General features: G+C 33.3%; 1 protein-coding gene across 1 annotated transcript; it reads left to right on the plus strand.

Annotated features, from left to right (window-relative positions):
- The first annotated feature begins 16,984 nt into the window (after positions 1–16,984).
- Positions 16,985–18,169, plus strand: LOC136983287 (beta-1,4-galactosyltransferase galt-1-like). The gene is made up of 2 exons (XM_067279987.1): positions 16,985–17,207; positions 17,282–18,169. The coding sequence occupies exons 1-2, from the start codon at positions 16,985–16,987 to the stop codon at positions 18,142–18,144; spliced, it is 1,086 nt and encodes a 361-aa protein (XP_067136088.1). The 3' UTR covers positions 18,145–18,169.
- Positions 18,170–23,754: the final 5,585 nt, after the last annotated feature.

The raw sequence follows: 23,754 nt of genomic DNA on the forward strand, positions 1-23,754 counted from the left end.
GCTTGTGTGGTCGTGCTGCCGCGCGGCGAAGACGCGTTTGCGTCACCGCTTTTCCTTGCCGCGCCGCATGTGTGCATCCTCCTTTACGCGTGTGTACTTTCCACCGGCTAAACCGGCTGAGGTTGGTGCTCTGTAAAGCGCATGCGCCAATGCCCTCTGGCTGCTTTACGCCATTCAGTTATTTTCTCCGTGGAAGCTGTCTCGGAAGCGCTTCCATTCCGCCACCGACATTCGAATATATAATAGCAATCTTATCGTTTTTTTCACATATAGTATAGAGTTTTTTAATAAGATACATAATGCAGTTATAATAAAATATTAATTTTAATTAATTCAAAGTACGTTAAAATATGAAAATTTATATTTTATAAAATACAAGGGAAGGTCATTGGATGGTGGATGCGGCGCTTCCACCGCTTCCAATGACGGCACGCCACTGTCTGAATGATTTTATTAAGAACTGATCCTCAAAATACTTGTCACATGTACCAGCCTTTGTGGTTAATTCCTTATCTTCACGTGGAATGAATTTTCTCCACCGTTCTAAATGATTTTTTGGCACCCTATAAAAGCTCTTTTACTTTCTTTTTCACTGGAGTATCCGGAATTGCCCTCGGAAACAAAGCACGTCGGCGTGCTTGCTGATGACTACGTAAAATTTAAGTAACTAAATGCAGTCATTTTCGCTACTTTCCTCTCGCAGTCGATGACCAGATAATCCATTGACTCTGATCATACCCATCATAGTTTCGGCCAGACCCTCAATGGCGGCAGCCAACTGGTAAGATCACAGAACCCTACTTAATCATTACGTCCGTTATTTGTTTCTAGCATTGACATGCAATTAAATAATAAACTGCCCCAATTCGTGATGAAAATCATAAAAAAAAGATTTTTTTTTTATTTTTACAATATTTCTACAAAGAACTAAACACGTGTGTTTTAAAGTGTCGATGGAACTTATATAATTTATTTAATACTCAAAAACCAAGCAAATAAGGACAGGAAATGAGCAATAATATACAAAATTATTAATTCAGTTGTTCAGTGAAGAATGTATTTTGATGTTATTGAAATTTTTGATAATTATATATTAAATAAATAAACTATATATTTGTTTTATTATACACAAGTCTCACAGATATTTGAATTATTCAAAGAATGACAATATAATGAGTAAGAATATATTAAATTTAATTATGTAAAGAAACTACAGGCTTATCCAGAGGGACAGGAGAAGTGTATGCCCTTTTAATCAAAAATTAAAAATAAATAGAATGTGACAAAAACAAAAATATTTTTCTAATACCGTATATATGTTTGTATGTGTGCCTGTTCATGTAGATTAAGTATTTTTAGGTTTATTCACTAGAAATTAATGCACAAATCGATATAGTACCAATGTCTTTTTACGATGACACTTGGATTCACCAATGAGAAACTAAATATATTTAATTGAAAAAATAAACTAAAAGATAAAATAAGATTGAAGAGAAGGTTCCAGAACTTTATTGATTTATTATTTCGGTTAATGTTACCTATGGTAGCGAACTCGGCGACAGGGAAATTTTTCTACCCTACAATCTAGATGGAGACAGGGATTTTTTTCCCCACCCCTACATTACACGCGGAGACGGGGAATTTTTCTTTCTACCTTACATTTAGACGGCGAAGGGGAGATTATTTCTACCCTACGTTCTACGCTTACAATTCTAAAATATACAAATTAAAAAAAATAGGATAACTTACTTTGTTTCTGAGCTTTTCCCATTTTTCCACGTTTCCCGTCGACGGAACTAGACTCTCCGGTACGTGACAATGCTCTTTTTTCCCCTTTCATCTTAACACTTTTCTCACCTTTGTCTTGTGTTTTCTTTTGCTTTTTTGTCTTTCTTGCTGACATTAGGGGCGGGAGCAGCCGGAATAGTCTCTGGTTCTTTCCAACTAGGTATTTTTCCGTGACCGGGATGTATTCGATCCTGCCTTTTTAGAAACACCCGAGAAAACTGCCGAAATACTCGTCGTGCACTCTAAACCAAGATAGTGCCGTATGAATGTCAAAAGATTCGCCCATGACATATTGCCACATTTCCTTTGAACGTTCCTTCGAGAGCCGAACTATTCCGCCAACATTTTCGGCAACGCATCACGCATGATTTCCGGTCACTGTGATAACTCGATTTGCATGTTTGGCCACATTTCTGGCAAAGTTCCTCGGTGTGTTGGAGGCCCAGTTTTACGGCAAATTTCGGTCCGCCATCAATTCTTTCGTCTAATCCTAATTCGGAAGACTCTGCTTCTATTAACTGATAAAAACGTCGCCCAGTACACTCTTTCCAAAATTCGTCCGACTCCAAATCGCAACTCGACACGACAAACTTGTGAAAAATCTATTCCAAAAATTGCCGAATACGCTTAGCAAATTTGTCAATACATTTATTCCAAGCGCTTAAATTCACAATGTAAATTAAAATTATTATTAATTACCTTATAATAGAAAAATTCCAAAAGTAACAAAAACTCAAGAAAATCTTTTTGCACGACAACACGCCTACTCCACTCTCGGGGGAAAAATTTGCATACTTCCGATCAATCGCGATTGTACGGATCAAAGCGCCCTCTACGGATTTCATTAATTGATAACGAAATCCCGACAAATTCCCCGTCGCCATCTTGAATGTAGGGGAAAAAATTTTCCCAGCGCAGTCTAGAATTTCCCCGTCGCCCTCTAAAATTTCCCTGTTGCCGAGTTCGCTACCATAGGTAACATTAACCATTATTTCCAATATACAAATAGAGTATTATTATGTAAATTCTCATATAGTTGATTCTATTATATTCTCTAGTATAATTATACTTATAAAATACCTGTGTAGTTTAAAATATTAATAATTTGGCTTCTATAAAAGATTTTTAAAAACCTGTAAAATGTACTAGAGAGTTCGTTTATTTAAGTTTAAACATCTTTACTTTTGGTTTATAGACTTTAATTCGGTTAATCAGTTGTTGCAATTCATCTTCCCTTCTATTAAAACGATTCAGTATAATGCATAGAGATTATTTTAATTCTTCTATCTACTGGTATTTTTAAAAACAAGTGTCTTTGTTTATAAAAACTAGAATAAATCATCTTTCTAATAATTTTAGTTTCTTTTGATAGAAGATAATTATTACCATTTTAAAGTCCACAAAAATTATGGACATCCTGCATTATATTCAAAATACACAATAACACTCTGTAGTGTTATTATGTATTTTAAATATATTTATTTATCAAAATGAAATTTATTTTTCAAAGATAATTAAAATTATAAGAACTTTATATTCTTTTTTTATTGCATCAGAAATCTGTCGCTGTAATTTAAAATGATAAGGATTCTTGCAATACAGTTAATAATATCTGGTAACAGATGTTTGTATCATTATTGACTTTTAATAAACAGTAATGTACGGTACGTTATTACGGCTGTATTAACTTCTTAATATTTGTTGAAGTAAAATAAATGAATAGGCAAGTTTATTTTCATTCAATGCAACTTCTCATTTGATAAGCATAAGTTTTTCAAAATGAAATTTTCTGGAAGTTCATTTTTTACTTGTAAGTTAATTTATTTTATTTTTAAAATAGAACATAACACACTTTTTATACAATTTTATAATTAGATGTTACTTATAATAAGGGTTTCTGGTACTTATTTCTTTTTTTGTTTACCTAATGATTATGCCGTAACTTTGTGTGTTTAGGGGAACGGTATCTCCTCTTTTTGTATTTGATAGAGGAACGCTACGAGAACCTACAGTATGTAGTCCTACCAAATTTTTCACAAAGCTGAATATTTCTTTAAATCGCCTAGGATACTTGGATTTCTGCATTTCGTCTTTTGAGCTTTAATGGAATAACAACTTATGTGACTTTCAACAAACTCTTCAATATGTGTCCACAACAAAACATTTTGAATCTCCAATGATTTCTGTCATCTTCAAAGATTTATTGGAGAAAATGAAAGAAACTATTGTTGGTAAATTGTTGGGGAATTTGTTGGTAAATTGTTCTATCAAAAATAGGCAACATATTTTACTGCGGATGAGAATGCTGTTAAACATAGAGAATTACTAAAGTTGGCTCAATTCTTTGTGATACCAGCTTATAAAGCAAGATGAAAAGAATATTCTCGTTATCCAGTACAATTGGGAAGAATATCACTTGCATTGATTTCACGCATAAATATGGAATAAAGAACTCTTTTTTAATAGTGTTAGATCGCCAGAAAAGTATTTTTGGCTACTGAAATAATTTTTTAGAAACTGAATCCAGGCGGTCCGTCCCAGATACGTTCCTTCGTTCCTTACCACATAGCTATTCTATTGTGGGCGACCTGGTCAAACCCACAATGAGTATGAATAAAATATCCTCTTAGGGTCCACAGAAAAGAATTTAAAAAAAAGAAAAAAACGGAAAAAACTTTAAATTTGACGAATGAAGTTTTATTGTGATCAAGTTACCAAATTTCAAGAGCAAGAAAGAGAAAACATTAGTCAACAATCCGAGAGTGACGGCTGGATGGCCGAACGATTAATTCATTCGGATCCATCCCGGATATCCCGGAGATGGATCCGAACAGATCGAAGAACCCCAGGAATTTTTGAGGATGATCCGTTCGGATATGTCGAGTCCCGACACTTACCACTCGGCCTCCACATTGTGGGCCTAGCCGAACCCATATGGGCTTGCTGAAAAGGCCATCTTGCAAATTAGTGCTCACTGAACAGAAAGAGTTAAAAAAAAGAAATAAACGATCCGAGGATTTTCCGGCTGCCCGGATCTAATTCCGGATCTCCTCCCACAGCAGTAGATTATATTTCTTAAATGACTCGGCCATTTAATCGTTTCAGCTCAAGTTGAAAAGCCAAAAACTAAAGCAAAAATTTTTTTGAAAAATGTGGATAATACAAATTGATGGCACATTTCTAATTACATTCTCTAAAAAATAAAATTCTAATCAAAGAATATCGAAGAATATAAAACTTTTCATTTTTCTCGATATTATCTGTCAGAATTATTAAATTTTTTATTCGTTATTATTAAAGCATCTAACCTACAGTAATATATTTGTATACAGTATACAGTACTTTAGTATTTTTATTATGATATATATTGAATTGTTCTATAATAGAAAATGCTATTTTATTTTATAAAATCATTTTAAAATGTTCTTATTAATTGATTTATTTCAGCTGTACAGATCAAAGAAAGAACAATATCTACCATGAAATCAAGACAAATATTGCTATTCAGTATGATAATTATTGTTCTACTATTTATCAAAAATACTGAAATCAATAAGATTAGCTTTTTTTATTTCAAAAGAGTAATAGCTCCTATATTAAATGAAAGTACATCTACTTCTGATAACGCATATAATTCTGATTATCCACAATCGCAATTATTGAGTAATAAATGGGTCCGTGTCAAAGATGGTTACTACGTGTATTCTGCTTATTAGGAATATCGAAAAACACCATCCTTTGTTCGCATTATTGCAATAGGTCCAAAAAAGCCAATAAATTCGACTACTTTTTCTTGCCTGCTAGAATATAAAAATGGTTCCATTAAATGTTCAGACGTTAATTATGAATTTATTCCAGATGATCATTATCAAAAGCACATATCATTGTTTTTCTACTGTACGACACCCGATATTCCTCAACGAGTAGCACTTACATCATATCAAAAAAATGCAACTCATTGGATTAAAGTGGCACTTACTGAACCTGTAGAAAGTGATGAAATTTGGCAAAGTAACATTGCAGTTTGTGTTCGTCCCTTTTTTGGAGAGTTTGCTAATAATAATCTTCCGCTAGCACAATTCATTGCGTATTATCAGATAATGGGAGTTCAACATTTTACATTTTACGATTATGAAGCCGAAAACTCCATTAAATTATTGTTAAATGCTCTAATTGATGGAGGAATACCTATCAGTTTGTTTCCATGGAATCTTCCTACTGATGTAAGCGACGTGTGGGATTATGGTCATTTGGCAAATGTAGCGGATTGTATGTATCGATACGCAAAAACTCACAAATACGTTGTGATAGTAGATATCGACGAACTTATTATGCCGCAACAAAATATATCATTAATGGATGTAATAAAAACGTACAACTCGTCATGGAGTAATCTTTTGTTCCGCAATACGTTTTTTTCATTAGATTTGCCAGATGATCCAGAGTTTGAAAACGCAAGCATTCCTCTAAGCATTCTAAAGAAGACGTTGCATTTTGAACCTTGGACGTCCTACAATGAGAACAAAAGCTATAGTTCTTCCGGGGTAAAGTTGAGATTCCGGGAATTCATTTTAGTTGGAAGTCTATCGACAATTGGAAAACAATTATTGTAGACCCAACATTTGCGAAACTGCGTCATTATCGTAACTGGGGAAACAAAACGAAACCCGTCTTTCGTGACCAAACTGCGTGGAGATATTTATATCCAATTTTAAAGTCAGACCCAATAAAAATTTGGAAAAATTCGCGCCTAAAGGTTTAAAATTTTCTACTAAAGTGATTAGACTGGATTATTTAAAGTAATGGAATACTTTTATAAAATATAGTTGTTTTTTTATCACTTTTGCAGTTCTAAATTTATCAAAATACTCCCATAGAATCATTCATTTATTCATTACCTTGTCTGTCAAAAAACTGTAGTGTTATTCTGAAAAGATATCAAGAAGTTCGAAAGAAATTCAAAAATATCAATAGGATTACGATCGTAATGAAGTAAAGGAAGCAAAAGCAATATACAAAAGAATTTAATGACTATATGAATTTCAATACTGTCATTTCAACAAATTAATGACTAGTGAAAATCCTTGTGAAGAAGGTAAGACTTGACTTCACAATTCTGCCAACTGAAGATTTTGAGATAGCGATAACTGGTCTTAATGCTATCTGTCCGGTTGTCGTGTTGTTATTTGAAATCTGATTTATCATAAACCTCCACACTCGTGGAGTAATTTTAAGTGGCTTTCCTGAAGAGTTTTTAAAACCGTATTTGCGTAAAAGTTTAATGTAAATAAACATGTATTTTTTTAAATTGGAATTTTCAAAGTTAATCTAATTTTTTTTGACGCACCACAAAATTTTCTTTGTGTGAATCTTTCCTCCACGCGTAATTGTCGTTTCTTGCCCATGATGTTTGTCATTCTAATGCTGGATTGTAATTTATACAACATTACCAGTTATGTAATACAATTTACATAACTGGAGTAAATTGCAAGCACTATTAATTATTATTGGACAATATTTATTAATTTATTTCATATTATTCTAAACTTTTTGAACATCATTCAGTTAAGTAAAAATTATCACTCTAACACTTTATTTAGAAATTAATACTTTTAGATGAAAATGTAACTAAAAGACAAGGGTAAATAAATATCCTCTTATTTCGATTTTTCATATTTTTTTTAAATCTTTTTTATTTTTTTATTTTACCAAGCTATTCAACTGTAGGCACTTTGTGATGAAGTTAAATTAATCTAAATTTTAGGAACTGACAGTACAGGTATACCTCGAGTTACGTCGTTTCGAGTTACGTCGTTCTCGATTATACGTCGTTTATCAAAAAAGTATATGGATAAAAAACAAACAAGTTTAAGACATTTTATTCGATCTGTCCGCCACAAATACTGAAGTCGTAATATGACTAGAAAAGCGTTAAAAGCACATAAAATCATATTAAAATACAGTAGAGCGTCGTTAATTGGAACGTCGGTAATTGAAATGGCCGGAAAGTGGAACGATTTTCAGTCGGACTGTGTCGTGCTGAATCGAATGTTTTTGATACCAAATTTACTTCTAAAGTATAATTTTCATGTTTTTTATATTCTTTAATATATTTATTTTGTTTGTACAAAATGCAGAAATAATTTTTAACGATACGATAGCCTCGACGATTATTATAAAAATTTTCGTTAGGCTTAAAATCGACGAAAATTCAACGCGAAGCGACACGCAACGGAGAAAAATTCAACAGGAAGAGATACGCAACAAAGAAAAATTTGAACATCGGACAGGTTAATATATTTTTTCGTACATAATCGGAAATTGGAACAAATCACTACTTGGAACGACCCCAGTCCCCAATTGGTTCCAGTTATCGACGCTCTACTGTATGTACATTTACAGTAAATGTTAATATAATCATCATAAATCCTAGAGAACGAAACATGAAAACATCTGTGTTTCTGTGTCGTCGTCTTATTTAGCGGTCTTTAAGTGCTCATTATTGGCGTTTTCCACCGGTCAAAACTACACAAGTAAATTCGACTTACGTTGCCTCTCCTGGAACCAATTACCGACGTAAGGCGAGGTATACCTGTATATATCTTTGTTCTGTAATTGACAATTAGCGCTGTCAAATTGAAAACACTGTTCCTCACAGCGTTTTAAGTCAGTTTACATACATTGAGGTTATAATAATTATACATGTACAAACGTATTTTAAATTAAATTTTTATTTAATTATTATGCCTTTTTGTCCTTTTTAACTCTATTTAAAATTTTTGTATACTAGTACTTTTTATATATTAACAGGACTTATTATACTGGAATTAGGGATGCAGATATTTAGTCTTACAGATCAAAAATAATGTTCTTTATTTAGTTCACAGGTGAACTAAATAAAGAACATTATTTTTGATCTGCATCCCTAATTCCAGTATAATAAGTCCTGTTAATATATAGAAAGTACTAGTATACAAAATAAATTTTAAATAAATTTTTATTTAAGTTTATGTATGAGCATATATTACATATAACATGGAAAATTTCATTTAGACATATCATGATTTCTGAAGGTATTTATAAATTTTACGCTGTGTTTATTGCATTTATTTACAACTAGTCAAGATGACGGAATACTTTCTATGACAAAGTACAGATTGAGGAATTGAGCAGAATAAATGACGAAAAATTTGAAGAAATTCAAAGATAGCTAATGTTTCTACAAATTCTCCCTGTATCGTATACTGTCAGCTGGAATATAATTGATACACGATAATACATTTTAAATAACAGACTCGTTAGATCGTTGCTTCCGATTGGATAATAGAACGTCACGTGAGCACTATGAACTGTTTATAATTGTTGTAGACACGACACGATGCGGCAAAGTATTATGTACTGTACCAAACAGAATGTTTAAAGCTTGCGATGATTATAAAAAGTCAATTAAAACATTAAAATTACAGTTTTAAATATTACATTATATTTTTTCAAACAACATATTTTTCTAAATGTTTGTAACAAAATTTTTAATAGGCCTATGTTCTAAAAACTTTTTTATCTGTTTATTTTGTTTAAGCTCTATAGAACTGAAAGCGAAAGTCCATCCGTTTCTACATACATGAAGTCACTCGTCGGACAGCGCTGAGCGTTGCCCGCGCAATGAGGCACCATGGGTGAGATAAAGAAACAAGCAGCTATATAAGTAAACCAACGGCATAATCCGTTTCATAAGAAATGAACTACGTCATTGGTTTGCTTAGTTAACGGATTGTTTCTTGAACTCACGCCTATTGATTTACATCACGCTAGCAGACGATATTTCCTGTTTTCTCTTTTACAAATGTCTAATTCCCCGAGATTCCATACACAAACTATGATTGTCTGATCGGTTGTATAACAGGAAAAAATAATGTAAACAAAAATACATTCAAAATTGTGCTATTGAGTTTATTATAGACTAATATATTTATTTATTTGAGATAAATTGGCTCAAGAAATTTGTTAAAATTTGAAATAAAGATACTCGTAGACGATTTCTCAGTTAACATTGGGGTTCATCTAGTCTAGATTATTCATTACGTCAAATTTGACACCGTCAGGCCTTCCGGTGTGAGCTGGAGATTTATTTTGCCGTCGAGGTACTGTACAGTTGATGGAAAAATATATGTACTGTACAGTACATATATAATTCATTTCAAATAGGTTTGCGTATAGAAAACTTACTTTGTTTTCAATACTGATTTTATTTATATTTTATTGATATTATTTCGATATGACATCTATTGTTATGTTTATTTCAAGTATCAAATGTCTTGAGTAATGGGTAATGCTAGTTGGAAATAACCTTTTAACCGATGAGTCGGTAATCGTCGACTCTGAACCGCATATAGCTTCTTCAGAACGTTTCTGTGGCTCCCGATCACAGTCCTTCTAGTCTATAGAATGTTTCAATTGATAAGATAAACAGCCGTTGATTTATTACATTTCAACAAAACGTTTTCTATATTCTACACACCACAGAATTAATGTATTAATGTAATATTATTGTAAAATTATTGTAATAAAATAATACATTGTGTATTATTTAATTAATTTCTATTTTTCGATTGCAAGATTAATTTCTAAAGCATAGACTTAAAAATAATTACATCAAGAAAATTATTTTTCATTGTAAGTAGTCATTACTAATATGAAAGTTGTAGGTCTATAGTTGTTTCAAAAACATATGACTAATATAAACGTGGCTATCACTTAATGGAAAAGAATGGTGTTGTGAGCTGGAAAAGTAAAATGAAGTGAATATGGAGAAGCGCAACTTTGAAGAATAGCCAATTTTAATTACATCAATGCAACAGAGTTTATAACGAAAATTCTTCACCATTCGGCCAATTGTACTATCGCGCTATAATATTAGAAAGGATTATTGTGCTATTTCATTTACTATTTTCATTATAGTTTTAGTCAGTGAATTTATTCCAAATACTGTATTTCCTTCTCAGTATTATTTCCTCTAAAATTGTCACTGTACATAAATTACGTTTATACCTTAAAAGTTAATACTGTATAGTTGTGTATTTAAAGCACATTTTTCCTGTATATTTCTTGCGGCTATTACTCCTTGTAATTCAGTTGCTATCGAAATTTTGAAAAATTTGCTCTTTATGTACGAGTAAAAAGTTACTCACCCCTAACCTAATCGATACTACCTAAACTGATGCTTTCGTGGTTCGTAATGGGCTTTCGAACCACGAAATGCCTAGCGATGACAAAACACTTAATAGTACATAAATTTAGTATTACAATAACAAAACATACTCCTATGATCGAGAAGTATCGGGAATGGTTCAATAAAATGCGAGATTTGAATTTATTCATTAAAATTTATTTCGTTTCTTTTAAAGTAATCCTCTCCCACTACAATGCGCTTATGTCAACATTTTTCCACTCTGCGAAATATTCTTTAAAGTCGTTTTCGCGAGACCCTTCAGGACTCAGCAAATTTTGTTTAATGGCATCAATCAGCTCAAAACGAGACCGTACTATAGATTACTCCCTATGGAATTTCGGGACTTTGAGTATATATCTGAACTCAGGGGACCGAGACGAGTTCAACCCTATTTTTGGATCAAAGACCAAAGATAAGGAAGTTATCATAATTACAATTTCTTGCCTTTCACAGCGCATTCTACGCCATTTTAGAGTTTTTCACTAGGTAGCATTCGACTGTTCATGCTCCCGACGGACCTCCCGGAGGGGAGCCCCGATTTCTTGTGTTCATAGTGTTTTTTTAATGGTTTGAAGGCTTTACCGCTAGATGGCGGTACTAACAATTACGGCGTCATCTGCTTAATTTTCTTTTTTCTAGTTAGGTTAGGTTTTTTTTTTTTTAACTCTTTCCGCCCTGTGGGCACTAAGAGGGCCTCTTTTAGAAGGCCCATTATGGGTTCGGCCAGGCCCACAATGGGGCGACCGGGTGGTGAGGGACGGGGCCCGACATATCCGAACGGACCACCCCCCGAAAAATTCCTGGGGATTTTCGACCCGTTCGGATTCGATCCCGGGTCCCCCAGAGCGGTAGGCTGCCGCCTTGACCGCTCGGCCATCCGGCCGTCAGTTAGGTTAGGTTAGAAGACACTATTTACTTTAGAAGAAGACAAGATATGAGTAACCGTACCCAGATGATGTGGTGTCTTGCAAATGTGTTAATTTAAGTTAATTTAATGATATGTGTAATCGTACCCAGTGGAAACTACAAGCAACGCCACCTACTGGAAAACTCTATGAAAGGCAAGAAATCGTAAATTTGATATTTTGATATAAACTTTCTTAATTTTGGTCTCCGGTCAAAAAAGTAGTGTACCGTTGAATTCGTCTCGGTCTCCTCAGTTCAGATATATACCCAAAGTCCCAAAATTTCATCGGGAGTAATCTATATAATCCCCAAAAAGGTGACTACGAAGCGAAAACTTTAGTCAAGGAACAAGAAAAAGTTTCACGGTATCAGATCAGGTGAATAGGGAGCATGCGAAACCGTATTTGTTGAAGTTTTGGCCAAAAATTCGAACAACAAACACATTGTGAGCATTATTATGGTCTAAAATCCGTGAGGTTTCTCAACACAAATCAGATCGTTTTCTACGAATTGCTTTAATCAAACGACCTAAAACGTTCAAATAATTTTTTTTTTATAGTTTGGTCAATCGGAAAGAATTCGTGATGCACAACACCACACCACGACAATCGAAAAAACAGTCAATACTACCTTGATTTTTGACTGACTTTGACGTGATTTTTTCGGTCTTGCTTTACTTTTCGAGCGCCATTCTCTTGACTGCTGAACTGTTTCGGAGTCAAAAACGAAGATCCATGTTTCATCACCTGTAACGATGCGTTTTAAGAACGAATCACCCCGAGAAAGCATTTCCTTGGCCACTCGAACATGTTATTGTTTTTGGAAAAAATTAAATGGTTTTTGGCCGATTCGAGAAGTGAAGCGACGTGCCGCAAGCCCAAATGATTTTTTTTAAAATGGCTTGACAAGATCCAGCTAATGTTGGAACATGTTTATTAATGTCCCTAATTGTTAAACGACAGTCACTGAGCAGTAAATCTGACTTCAGCGATGTGTTGTTCATAAGTTAAAGTGCATGGTCTAACAGGGCATAGCGCATTTTCGACTTGTTTTCTGCATTCCTTGAACATCTTCCACTACTCGAAAACGTTTGTTTTTGATAGACTATTGTCACCAAATGCTTTTTGCAGCATTTCTAACGTTCTTTTAGCATAAATTTCGTTGCAAAAAAGAAAATTTAATGCACGTTCTTTGTTCAATTACACTTGATATTTTGAAAACTCGCCGGCACAAAAATTCTTTACATACAAAACAAACATTTATTGGCAAACGAAAACGAATGGTAACGATTGCTGCTAGAGGCCGAAAAAACGAAGTATACCAAACGAATATAGTCATATCGAAGAAAAAAAACAAAAAACACCCTTTTGCACGCATATAGTTTAAATAAACCATTCCAGATAAATTTTGATCACAATAATTTATATGTATGTGTCACACCAAAATCAAGATGCTGCAAGTACAGTGTTGTCTTGGATGGCATGAACAAATGGTTCATGCCAACGTTTATCGTGTCGAAGACCCCTAAAATCTCGACACCATGATGGACCGCGGACTCTCGCAAAATTTCGGTTAAGAAACGTGGCCATAAACGACGATTATGTTTTATAATTTTTTTTAGGCTTTTAATTAATTTGCTGATGACTTCTTGTGGCAAAAAAAAAAATTCTGGAGCCGAAAGTAAGTCAATAGAGAGGTTGCGGCCAACGTTTTAGCCCAAAACGTGAACGTCACTTCATTTTTTTTTGTGTTTGGGGTTAAAATTATGACGTATTTTATTAAAATAATGATTATTTAAGCATTTATGAATAATATTGTAAAGAAACAGACGATTTTAATCCGGAAATTATTTAATTATTTAATTTCTTTGCAAGTAATGTGAAGTGCCTATAGAATTTACATATATCTTGTGTTCATAATAGATTATCATTATGTTTGTTCTTTCACGGCATCTTCTACCATCAACAGCGTAATATTCTAAAAATAATTTCCCGAGCTGCTTCGGATTTACATTAGCCACTACTTCCCTCCACAAGAGTATGAGTTAGTCCTATCGTACCGTAGGAGACACGACGCTAATTAAAAATAATTATTTAGTGTTATTAAACATCTTATAAATACTTTAAAATAGTTTAATTTGTTTATTTACTTTCGCTAGTAACATTCGTCGCTGTTAAACGTTTCCGTCATTTTTCAACAATATCCCGTGAGTCAGTGCACGACGTGAACGGCACAACGTGTTTTACTTGGAGTTCAAACGTCAAACGTGTACTTCTGCTTGCCGTACAAGTTTAACGTTTGAACTTCGGCCGAAACCTCTCTAATATCGAAAGAAACATCCCATTGAACTACCGTATTCTCAAAGGAGGTTAGAGAGGTTGCGGCCGACGTTTTCATAGCGAAAATGTGTACGTCGGACGTACAACACTGCCTCCCTGTAAACCTAGAAGTTTCACAATGGCGTTTGGAACGTCAGTGAAATCACACTCGACATACCAAACGCCGTTGTCAAATTTCTAGGCTTACAGAAAAACTAGAAGTTTCTGAACGTCCGAAGTTTTACGAAAATATCATTTACACATAAATCTGAAACTTCATTTTGATTTTTAATAATCCAGCAACGTGTTGCTCAACCTTCTGGGCAACATTTAAAATTTTGGTAGCACCATCTGTTATCATATTTTATTTTAAAAGCTTTTTATATTTTTAACTATTATAAAACGACAAAAGCTTAATTTTGAGGGCAGGGATGAGATTTATAAAAATCGTAAATGCTAATAACGAGTAAAATCGTCATTAAGTCTGACCCTACTGGAGATACATACAAACTCCTTTAGCTCCCCCCTCGACATTTAATTACCAAAATTTAATAGCATGTATTCCCCTAATAAACAAACTTCCTTGCAAAATTTCAGAAATCTTCGACAAAAAGCACAAAAGTTATTCAGCTTCAGAGTGAACAAAATCGTGCCACACACACACCTAACATCCATCCATACAAAACTTACTTCCGAATTTTTTTTGCATTACTTGATGTTTCAAGGTGTCCTGAGTCCAATAATGTAAAAATCTTGGGGGGGGTCATTTTTTGACAGATCGCCATACTTTTCCTCTGTTATATATAACAGCCAGGGAAGTAAAAAATAGAGAGAAAATAAGAATATTTTGCAACTTACACTTGGAGATGCAAACTGCATCCGCTATTATCTTCAAATATAATAGTTTTAAAGTTCTATTGTCTAACAAAAATAATTAAGAATTTTTATTAATAACGAATAGTTTTTGTAAGTTTAATGTTTCTACTATGATACGTTTCAAATTTTTAAAAATAAAAATTATATATTTATAATTTATATATAATATAATATTTATAATTATTTTATAACAGAACAGAAACCTTATATTATGTCATACAAGGTGCGTCTGAAAAGTTCGGTGAATGGTCTCATAAAATAAAGGAAACAAGAGATACAAACAAAATACCTTTACTGGCATTCAAAGTAATTGCCATTAGCGACAACACATTTGACATCGGTTGTACAGTTGCTGAAAGCTGTGAGCAAACGCTTCTTTTGGTATCGCACGAAGCACCGTTGTCACGCGTTGTTGGATCTGTGCAATGTCGGAAAAGCGTGGGCCTTTCAGGACTCCTTTGAGGTGGGAAAACAAGAAGAAATCTGCAGGTGCCAGATCTGGAGAATATGGAGAGTGTTGAAAAACTGTCACCTGGCGTGTAGCGAGGAAGTGCCGTACGCGGCTCGCAGTGTGCAGACAGGCGTTGTCGTGGAACAGAGTCCACTGTCCACTCTAGTACAACTGTGGCCGAAGTCGCCGGATGTGTTTCAGCAGCCGTTTCAAAACTCACTCGTAGAATTCTGCGTTGATGGTTGTAGTGTTGGGTAAAAATTCATAATGGATCAAGCCCTTACTGTTGAAAAAGGCAATCAACATCTTTTCCGTCTCTGAAGCGTTTAAACCATTCAAAAACACACTTTTTACTCACTGCTTCCACACCATACACTTTCACTAACTTTTCATGTGTCTCTGTCGCCGTTTTGCCTAATTTGAAGCAAAACTTGATGTTCACGCGTTGCTTCATTTCGCAGTGACACTCGTTCTCACACTGACTACGTTGCATTGTTTGTTGTGCGCACTTCCGTTTAACTGTCGTGATTTCGATGCTAGGGGGCATTAGTTGGCAAGTCTCTCACTACGTCTGCATGAGCGCAAATCCTAACCAGCACGGTTATTAAATTATGGGACCATTCACCGAACTTTTCAGACGCACCTTGTAAAATGAATTATTCTGTAATACTCGTATGCCATATCGATGGAAAGTAACCAAGTATTGTGAAATCGCTGTCATTTCTATATTGCTAAGAAATAGATGATGAAAATTATCAAAAATGTATTATATTATATGGAAATAATTTAGAGATGCATGCCTTAGAATTCAATGCATACCATTCACCAACTTCCTCAAACCACTAGAAGTCGTGATATGGTAGAAGACACTTCCGCAACAGAGATTGGGACATTAGTGTCGAATGAAAAATTGTCATTCGAATTGCTTCCTTAGGAATTGAGGCATGACGTTCCAAATGCATCATTTCTGCACGGCAATCAGCAATTTCCAAATCTTGTAGCGTGAAGCAATCTGCATTGCTCCTGAACAGACAAGTGATCGGTCATCTTTTTTGCCACTGCACGTGCAGGCCACTCTCGCCCACGGCCCAGAACCATTGATGCATGAATTATAATTTATCACTCATTGATGTACAGTACATTATCACATAAGTTTTATTATGGTTGACTTATTATTACAAAAATTATAGCGAATTTTCAAAGTCTAGTTATTTTCCCTGTAAAATACTATATTATTTTATTAAATTATTAATATTATTGATAATTGATTTTATTTCAGCATTTCAGATCAAGGTAGGAAGAATAATATGTCTTAGGAAAACAGCACAAATATTACTATGGTGTAAAATAATCGCAGTGCTATTATTAATTTTCAAAGATACCGAAATCAACAAGGCTAGCAACCTTCATCTAGAAATGTTAGTAACCCGTTCACTAATTACAAAAGCATATAACTCTGATTATCCACAATTAATAAATAAATGGACTCGGGTTAAAGATGGTTACTACGTGTATTCTGCTTATTGGGAATATCGAAAAACACCATCCTTTGTTCGCATTATTGCAATAGGTCCAACAAAGCCAATATATTCGGCTACTTTCTCTTGCCTGTTGGAATATAAAAATGGTTCCATTAAAAGTTCAGACATTAATTATGAATTTATTCCAGAAAATCACAATCAAAAGCATATATCATTATTTTTTTATTGTAAGACACCCGATATTCTCAACGTGTAGCTCTTACACCATATAAACGAAGTGCAACTCATTGGATTAAAGTGGTACTTACAGAACCTGTAAAAGATGATCAAAGTTGGCAAAATAACATTGCAGTTTGTGTTCCTCCTCTTTTTGGAGAGTTTGCTAATAATAATCTTCCGCTAGCAGAGTTCATTGCGTATTTTCAGATAATGGGAGTTCAACATTTTACATTTTACGATTATAAAGCAGGAAATTTCATTAAATTATTGTTAAATGCTCTAATTGATGAAGGTATACCTATCAGTTTGTTTCCATGGAATCTTCCTACTGATGTAAGCGACGTATGGGATCAAGGCCATTTGGCAAATGTTGCCGACTGTACGTATCGATACGCAAAAACTCATAAATACGTTGTGACAGTGGATATCGACGAACTTATTATACCGCAACAGAATATATCATTAATGGATATAATAAAAACATATAATTCGCCATGGAGTGATCTTTTGTTCCGTAATGCATTTTTTTCATTAGATTTGCCAGATGATCCAGAATTTACGAATGCAACCATTCCTCTAAGCATTCTAAAGAAGACGTTGCATTTTAAACCTTGGCCGTCCTACATGAGAACAAAAGCTATAGTTCTTTCGAGTAAAGTTGAGATTCCGGGAATTCATTTTAGTTGGAAATCTATCGACAATCGGAAAACAATTATTGCAGAACCAACGTTTGCCAAACTACATCATTATCGTCATTGGGGTAACAAAGAGAAACCTGTATTCCGTGACAAAACTGCATGGAGATATTCAGATAGAATTTTAAAGTCAGACCCAATAAAAATTTGGAAAAATTTAAATATTAAAGAGATGTTTTAGAATTTTCGAAAATATTAGCACTGGGTTTTTTTATTAGTAGAATTAGAAGATAAACAGTTTTCTATAACAATTACATATGAAAGTATTTTCGTAGGATAATATTGATAATGTTAAAGTATTAGGTCTATGCATTATTTAACATCTATTATACTAGTATATTGTATAATAAAAAAATAACTTTATCGTATTTATGGAACGGAAATTAAGCTCAAGCTAAATAAAAAATATTCTATTCGGCAGAAACTTGAAGGTGTGAATGATAAATACGAAACAAGAAGTGATGATCTATAATCTTAGGACTGTCTCTTTCATGATTCTGTTTGTTAATAAAAGTACGCTGTTTTTTCACAATAAGTATAATAAAGAATGATTACAGACATTTTCAAGAAATCGTACTTTTATATTCATTAGTTTCATCAAAATTTTGGTTTTTAATCTGTTTGCCTCAAATAATAAATTACACTGTAATAAAATTTTATACATATAAAACAAGGCAAAAAATATCTGTTTAAATTAATTCGACGTGTATTCTTAAATCAACTCGTTATGCTCTATGGCGTTAAAACGATTCAATGGGGTAAGTTAAATTATTGAAAGCTTTGGAGCTATGTGACAAATGTCTGATAAGGAACTGGACACACTCTAGATATCATTCTGCACTTCATCAAAGTTATTTAAAGATAGTTTCGTGTAACTCGTTATCGTTACGTAATACATAACAGCCGGAAAGGTAAATTTAAGAATATTTAGACATGGCCTTCTCATATATATCAAAGCTTGTTCTTAGCTTCTCGATTCCATTGTTTGGAGTCTGTCAAAGCAGTCTCATGATAATGTCGATAGGGGAATACATATGAGATAGAGTGAAAAAAAATCCAAAAATAATTTATTGTCACATTTATCTTCAAAAATCTATGTCGGATCTATAAGACCGTGATTTTATTTAACTATTCTTGAAAAAATCTATCGTTTTTTGCTATTAAAAATATAAAATAATAAAAATATGCTTTATTCAAAAACTCATTTGCACATGTATGAAGCTAACTGCATTTAAAGAAAGAAAGCTTTATTGTTTTTTAAAGGAATAATAACATGTTAGATTAAGATATTTTTAATATCTTCCTTGATACAGGTTTGTGGTTTAAGTTTTACACCTTTATCTATCCTGTCACTATTTTTTGGCAGCGGTTAACAAGTAATATTTTACATAATCTTGAAATTAATACATCAGTGATTTCTTTTTTGTGAGTCTTGTTGCCACATCTCCATTGAAGCCAAGGGATGAAATACACATAATGCTTTAGTTGCATTCTCAATTTAAACAAAATTTTTTGTTGCATAATAATGTTTGCTGGTAATGCATCTATGTAATTTTTCACAGCCAGAACCATTCCAGTAAGTCTGAGTTAAGGATAACACAAGCTTTTTCTGTCTGAAATCTAATCAGACTGTTTGTTGTTGATGTTGTCCGGCTCTCCATAAGATTTTCTGTGGCCTGTCTGCATTCGTGTCTGTCTAGCGCGACACGACACAAATAGCATGCTACTATACCGGTGGTCCAACAAAAGTGAGACATAGGGAAATAACATTGAAAATTAACCAATATGCATTTCAAATACAGCAAGGCAGTTGTAATTGCCTGGCTGTATTTGAAAGGTTACCGATGTTCAGATTGTATTAATTATGAAAATTGAAACCCGGGGAAACTAAGAATAAGTGGTATAAGAATTATTAAGTTTCAATAGGTAAGTGTTAAAAACAAAAAAAAAAATCTAACAATCCATGCATAAAAAATAATTTATTTTTAAATTTACTACTGATTTGTATTTCAAAAATCTAGTAATCTACGAATAATAATAATTTATTTGTAAATTATTATAATAAATTTCACCAAGTTTTGGTAAATAATTAAGGGTAATTTAATGTAGGGAATACTGATAAATTATTAATTATTTTTATTATGAAAAAAAATTAATTAAAATAATTTTGAATAATAAATTTTTAATAAAAATAAATTTTTAATAAAAATTAATTAAAATAATTTTTTTATTTATTTTGAGAGCTGAATTTTGAGGGTCTCTTCATTTGTGATGTCCCAGGCGCGCGCCTCGTGTGCCTGTGGAGAAATCCGCCACTGTATCCATGTATTATTTTCTTTACATCATTCCGACTTACCTGTCATTAAGCTGCAGCAAGCCTCCTTTGGCAACTTCTCTGGATGTTTTTTTTTTTTTTTTTATCTATGCCTCTCATATACTATCCTGCGAAGGAAATTCATGGAATGACTCGACGGGTGCCTTACCTTTCGTCGATTTGCAACATGGTACGAAGCAATAAACCACACCAGTTTATGTAACCTATGTCCTTAATTAATCACACTATTGTCTTATTCGCCGTTGCGCTCATACAAATAAAATTATGCGAAACAACTTAACCAGAAACGTGTTTCAACTAGTACAACGCCATAGAAATGTGAAGATGAGCATGGCCTGTATTAGCATTCCTAGCGACAAAACCGTGCGAATTGGCTGGCAGACACTTTTTGACGCTAAGAACAGGCCTTGATATATTTGAGAAGGTCATGGTTTAGAAATGCAAATTCTGTAGCGATAAGTTAAAGAATTTATCCCTACAGAATTTGCATTTCTAAACTATGACCTTCTCGAATATATCAAGGAGAAAAAATTCTGTAGCGATAAATTCTTTAACTTATCGCTACAGAATTTTTTCTCCTGTTTAGGATCGGTTAAATAAAGAGTTAAAAGAAAGAAATGATTCGTTATTTACTTTCAAAATTAAAAATAAAATAAATAAAGTAGGGTCATTTTGACTTTCACCATCGTAGTTAAGAGTTAAAACTCTTCTTTTCCTTTGCACACAACGAGTTAGAATGTTCTAACTCGTTGCCTTTACGCAACACAAATGGCACGTCCCTTGACCAAAAGGAAAATGGCGGACGTGTATTCAATTTTATTTAAACATGACGTCGCTACAGCACTCTACGTAATATATTCTAGCTCTTTGTTGTAGCCTATAATTAGCACACTTCAACTTGTTTTCTGAAATTTAACAAATTCAATTTTAAACATAAAAGTTTACGAGTTGAAGTTCTTCATTACATGCTTGGTACAAATAAAACGGCATCATTAAATTACTATATTTACTAAATATTAAATTTCAACGTAAACGTTCAAAAGAAATCGACTGTATTAATTACGGCAAACCTTGGAAGTAGTTAATTCACAATATCTTAACCGCTGAATTTAAGTAACGACCAGCAACGAGTTGCTGAACTTTCCCAGCAACATGTAAAATTTTGGTAGCGCCATTAGTTATCATATTTTATTTTAAAAACTCTCTATATTTTTAACTATTACAAAAAAAAACAAAAAGCTTAATTTTAAAGGTAGGGATGGGTTTTATAAAAAAAAAAATTTAAATGATATTAACGAGTAAAATCGTCATTAAGTCAGACCCTACAGAAGATACATATGACTCCCCGTTATCTCCCCACCCCCTCGACCTTTAACCACTAAAATTTACTAGCATCAATCCACCTAATAATCAAACTTCCTTGCAAAATTTCAGAAATTTTCGACAAAACGTAGAGAAGTTATTAAGCTTCAAAGAGAGTGAACAAAATCGTATCACCCATCCACCCACAAACGCGCGCACACACACACACTAACATCCATACATACAAAAATTACCCCCGAAGATTTTTGCATTACTCGATGTTTCAAGATGTCTTAAGTCCAAAAATGTAAAAATCTGAAAGGGTCATTATTAATGGAATCGCCATATTTTCCCTTTGTTATAACAGCCGGAGAGGGGGGACCTAATTTTTGCACCCGGTGAAAACAGGAAAGATCGGCTATGTAAAATAACCTTTCTAGTTATATAAACCACATTGTATAATGTAATACAATAGAAGGATTAGAAGTACAAAATTAGCTAATCTTAATGTTTGTTCTGCAACTTGAACACTAACTATATGGTGTATTTATTCGGACACATGGCAAATTTCATCACTAATTTTTCTTCAGTTGATAAAAATTAGTGATGAAATTTGCCATGTGTCCGAATAAATACACCATATAGTTAGTGTTCAAGTTGCAGAATAAGCACCGGCACGGTTTCATAAATACTACAATTAATGTTTGTTCTTATTTTTTGCCCGGGCAACGCAGGTCTTACCTGCTAGTGATTGATATTTCCGATTGTTTTTACTCCTTCCACTTCATGAGTACTAACAGCGCATTTCTGATCATAGGCATCATGGGATTTGCCTAGCTCACAACACTTGACCGAGCCTATGATGGATATTATTGTGAGCCGAATGGTAAAAGAAATCCGAAATAAGTCCGGCCATCCGTGAAAAATTCGTGGATTTCGTACTGGATTCTATACCAGGTTCAGCAGAGCATATATTGATATTGATGTTGATGTTTTAATTGTCTGGGTCATTTGTCCTCTTGATATTTTCTATCAATAACTATTTGTTTTGTAATAACTTACATAAGTAACGTTCATTTCCCTTTTGGCATTTTCCTCTTGTTGTTTACAAATCCAATAAAGTTGAAAGAACCTAAACATAAAATATTGATTATTATCCTAAAATATTAATCTACTTAAAATATTGAATGTTATTTTGTTGTGTTAATGATTCAAGAACAGTATTAATTCATAAATTTCCTTGATGAAATGTGTAGAAAAGATCAAACTAAAACCTTCAGAAGGAGGCTTTTCTTTACATCAGCGGTTCCCAACCTTTTTTTGACCAGGGACCACTTTGATTTCATTGTTGTTAGCAGGGACCACAAGGTTTAAGAAAAATAAACTGTGTCAAACTAAAAATAAACTGTAATCAAAACATAAAGCAGATACGTGCCCAGCAAATAATTAGCTTAATTCACCACACTACACCTTTATTTGTTGCTGAGATGGTTTTATTGAAAAAACTAACGTTTTCGGCCTACTCAATAGGCCATCATCTGGCATAACTTTCGAAAACGGAACGTTGGCGTTCCATTAAAAGAATACATTTGTTTAAAAATTCAAAGCATCAGTAACGGAAAAAAGGAAGAACAAGATAATATATACAAATATAAATATACAATAAAATCAAAATAGTAAAAATAAGAAGTAAAAAAATAAAAAATAAAAATAAATCTACTGGTGATACTTTATATAAACATAGTAGCAAATTGTTAAGGAATAATTGATAAAAAATGTAAATATAAACCAAGTCAAGCCTACGAGGTCGTGCTAAATTTCTTGACTACAAATTTCCAAGCTGTCGGTAGGCTGTCTGCGTCCCTCGCGTTTATGCATGTCTCTCAACAATGTTCTTTCAATAAAACCATCTCAGCAACAAATAAAGGTGTAGTGTGGTGAATTAATGTAATCAAAACTTTTAACATAAGTAATAGTTAAACTCAAGAGTAACATGCTTTAACAGTACTATTATAATAGAAAACATAACATTTTTAGTAAAAATTAAATTCAGTTTGTATCAATGTGGGAATAATAATTTAAAATGAATAAAAGTTTTAAATCTTTCGCGGACCATATTTTAGCTCTTGAGGACCACTGGTGGTCCGCGGACCA

Source organism: Centruroides vittatus, unplaced genomic scaffold, assembly GCF_030686945.1.
Source record: "Centruroides vittatus isolate TY-2023 unplaced genomic scaffold, ASM3068694v2 contig_880, whole genome shotgun sequence".
Classification (NCBI taxonomy): Eukaryota; Metazoa; Arthropoda; class Arachnida; order Scorpiones; family Buthidae; genus Centruroides; species Centruroides vittatus.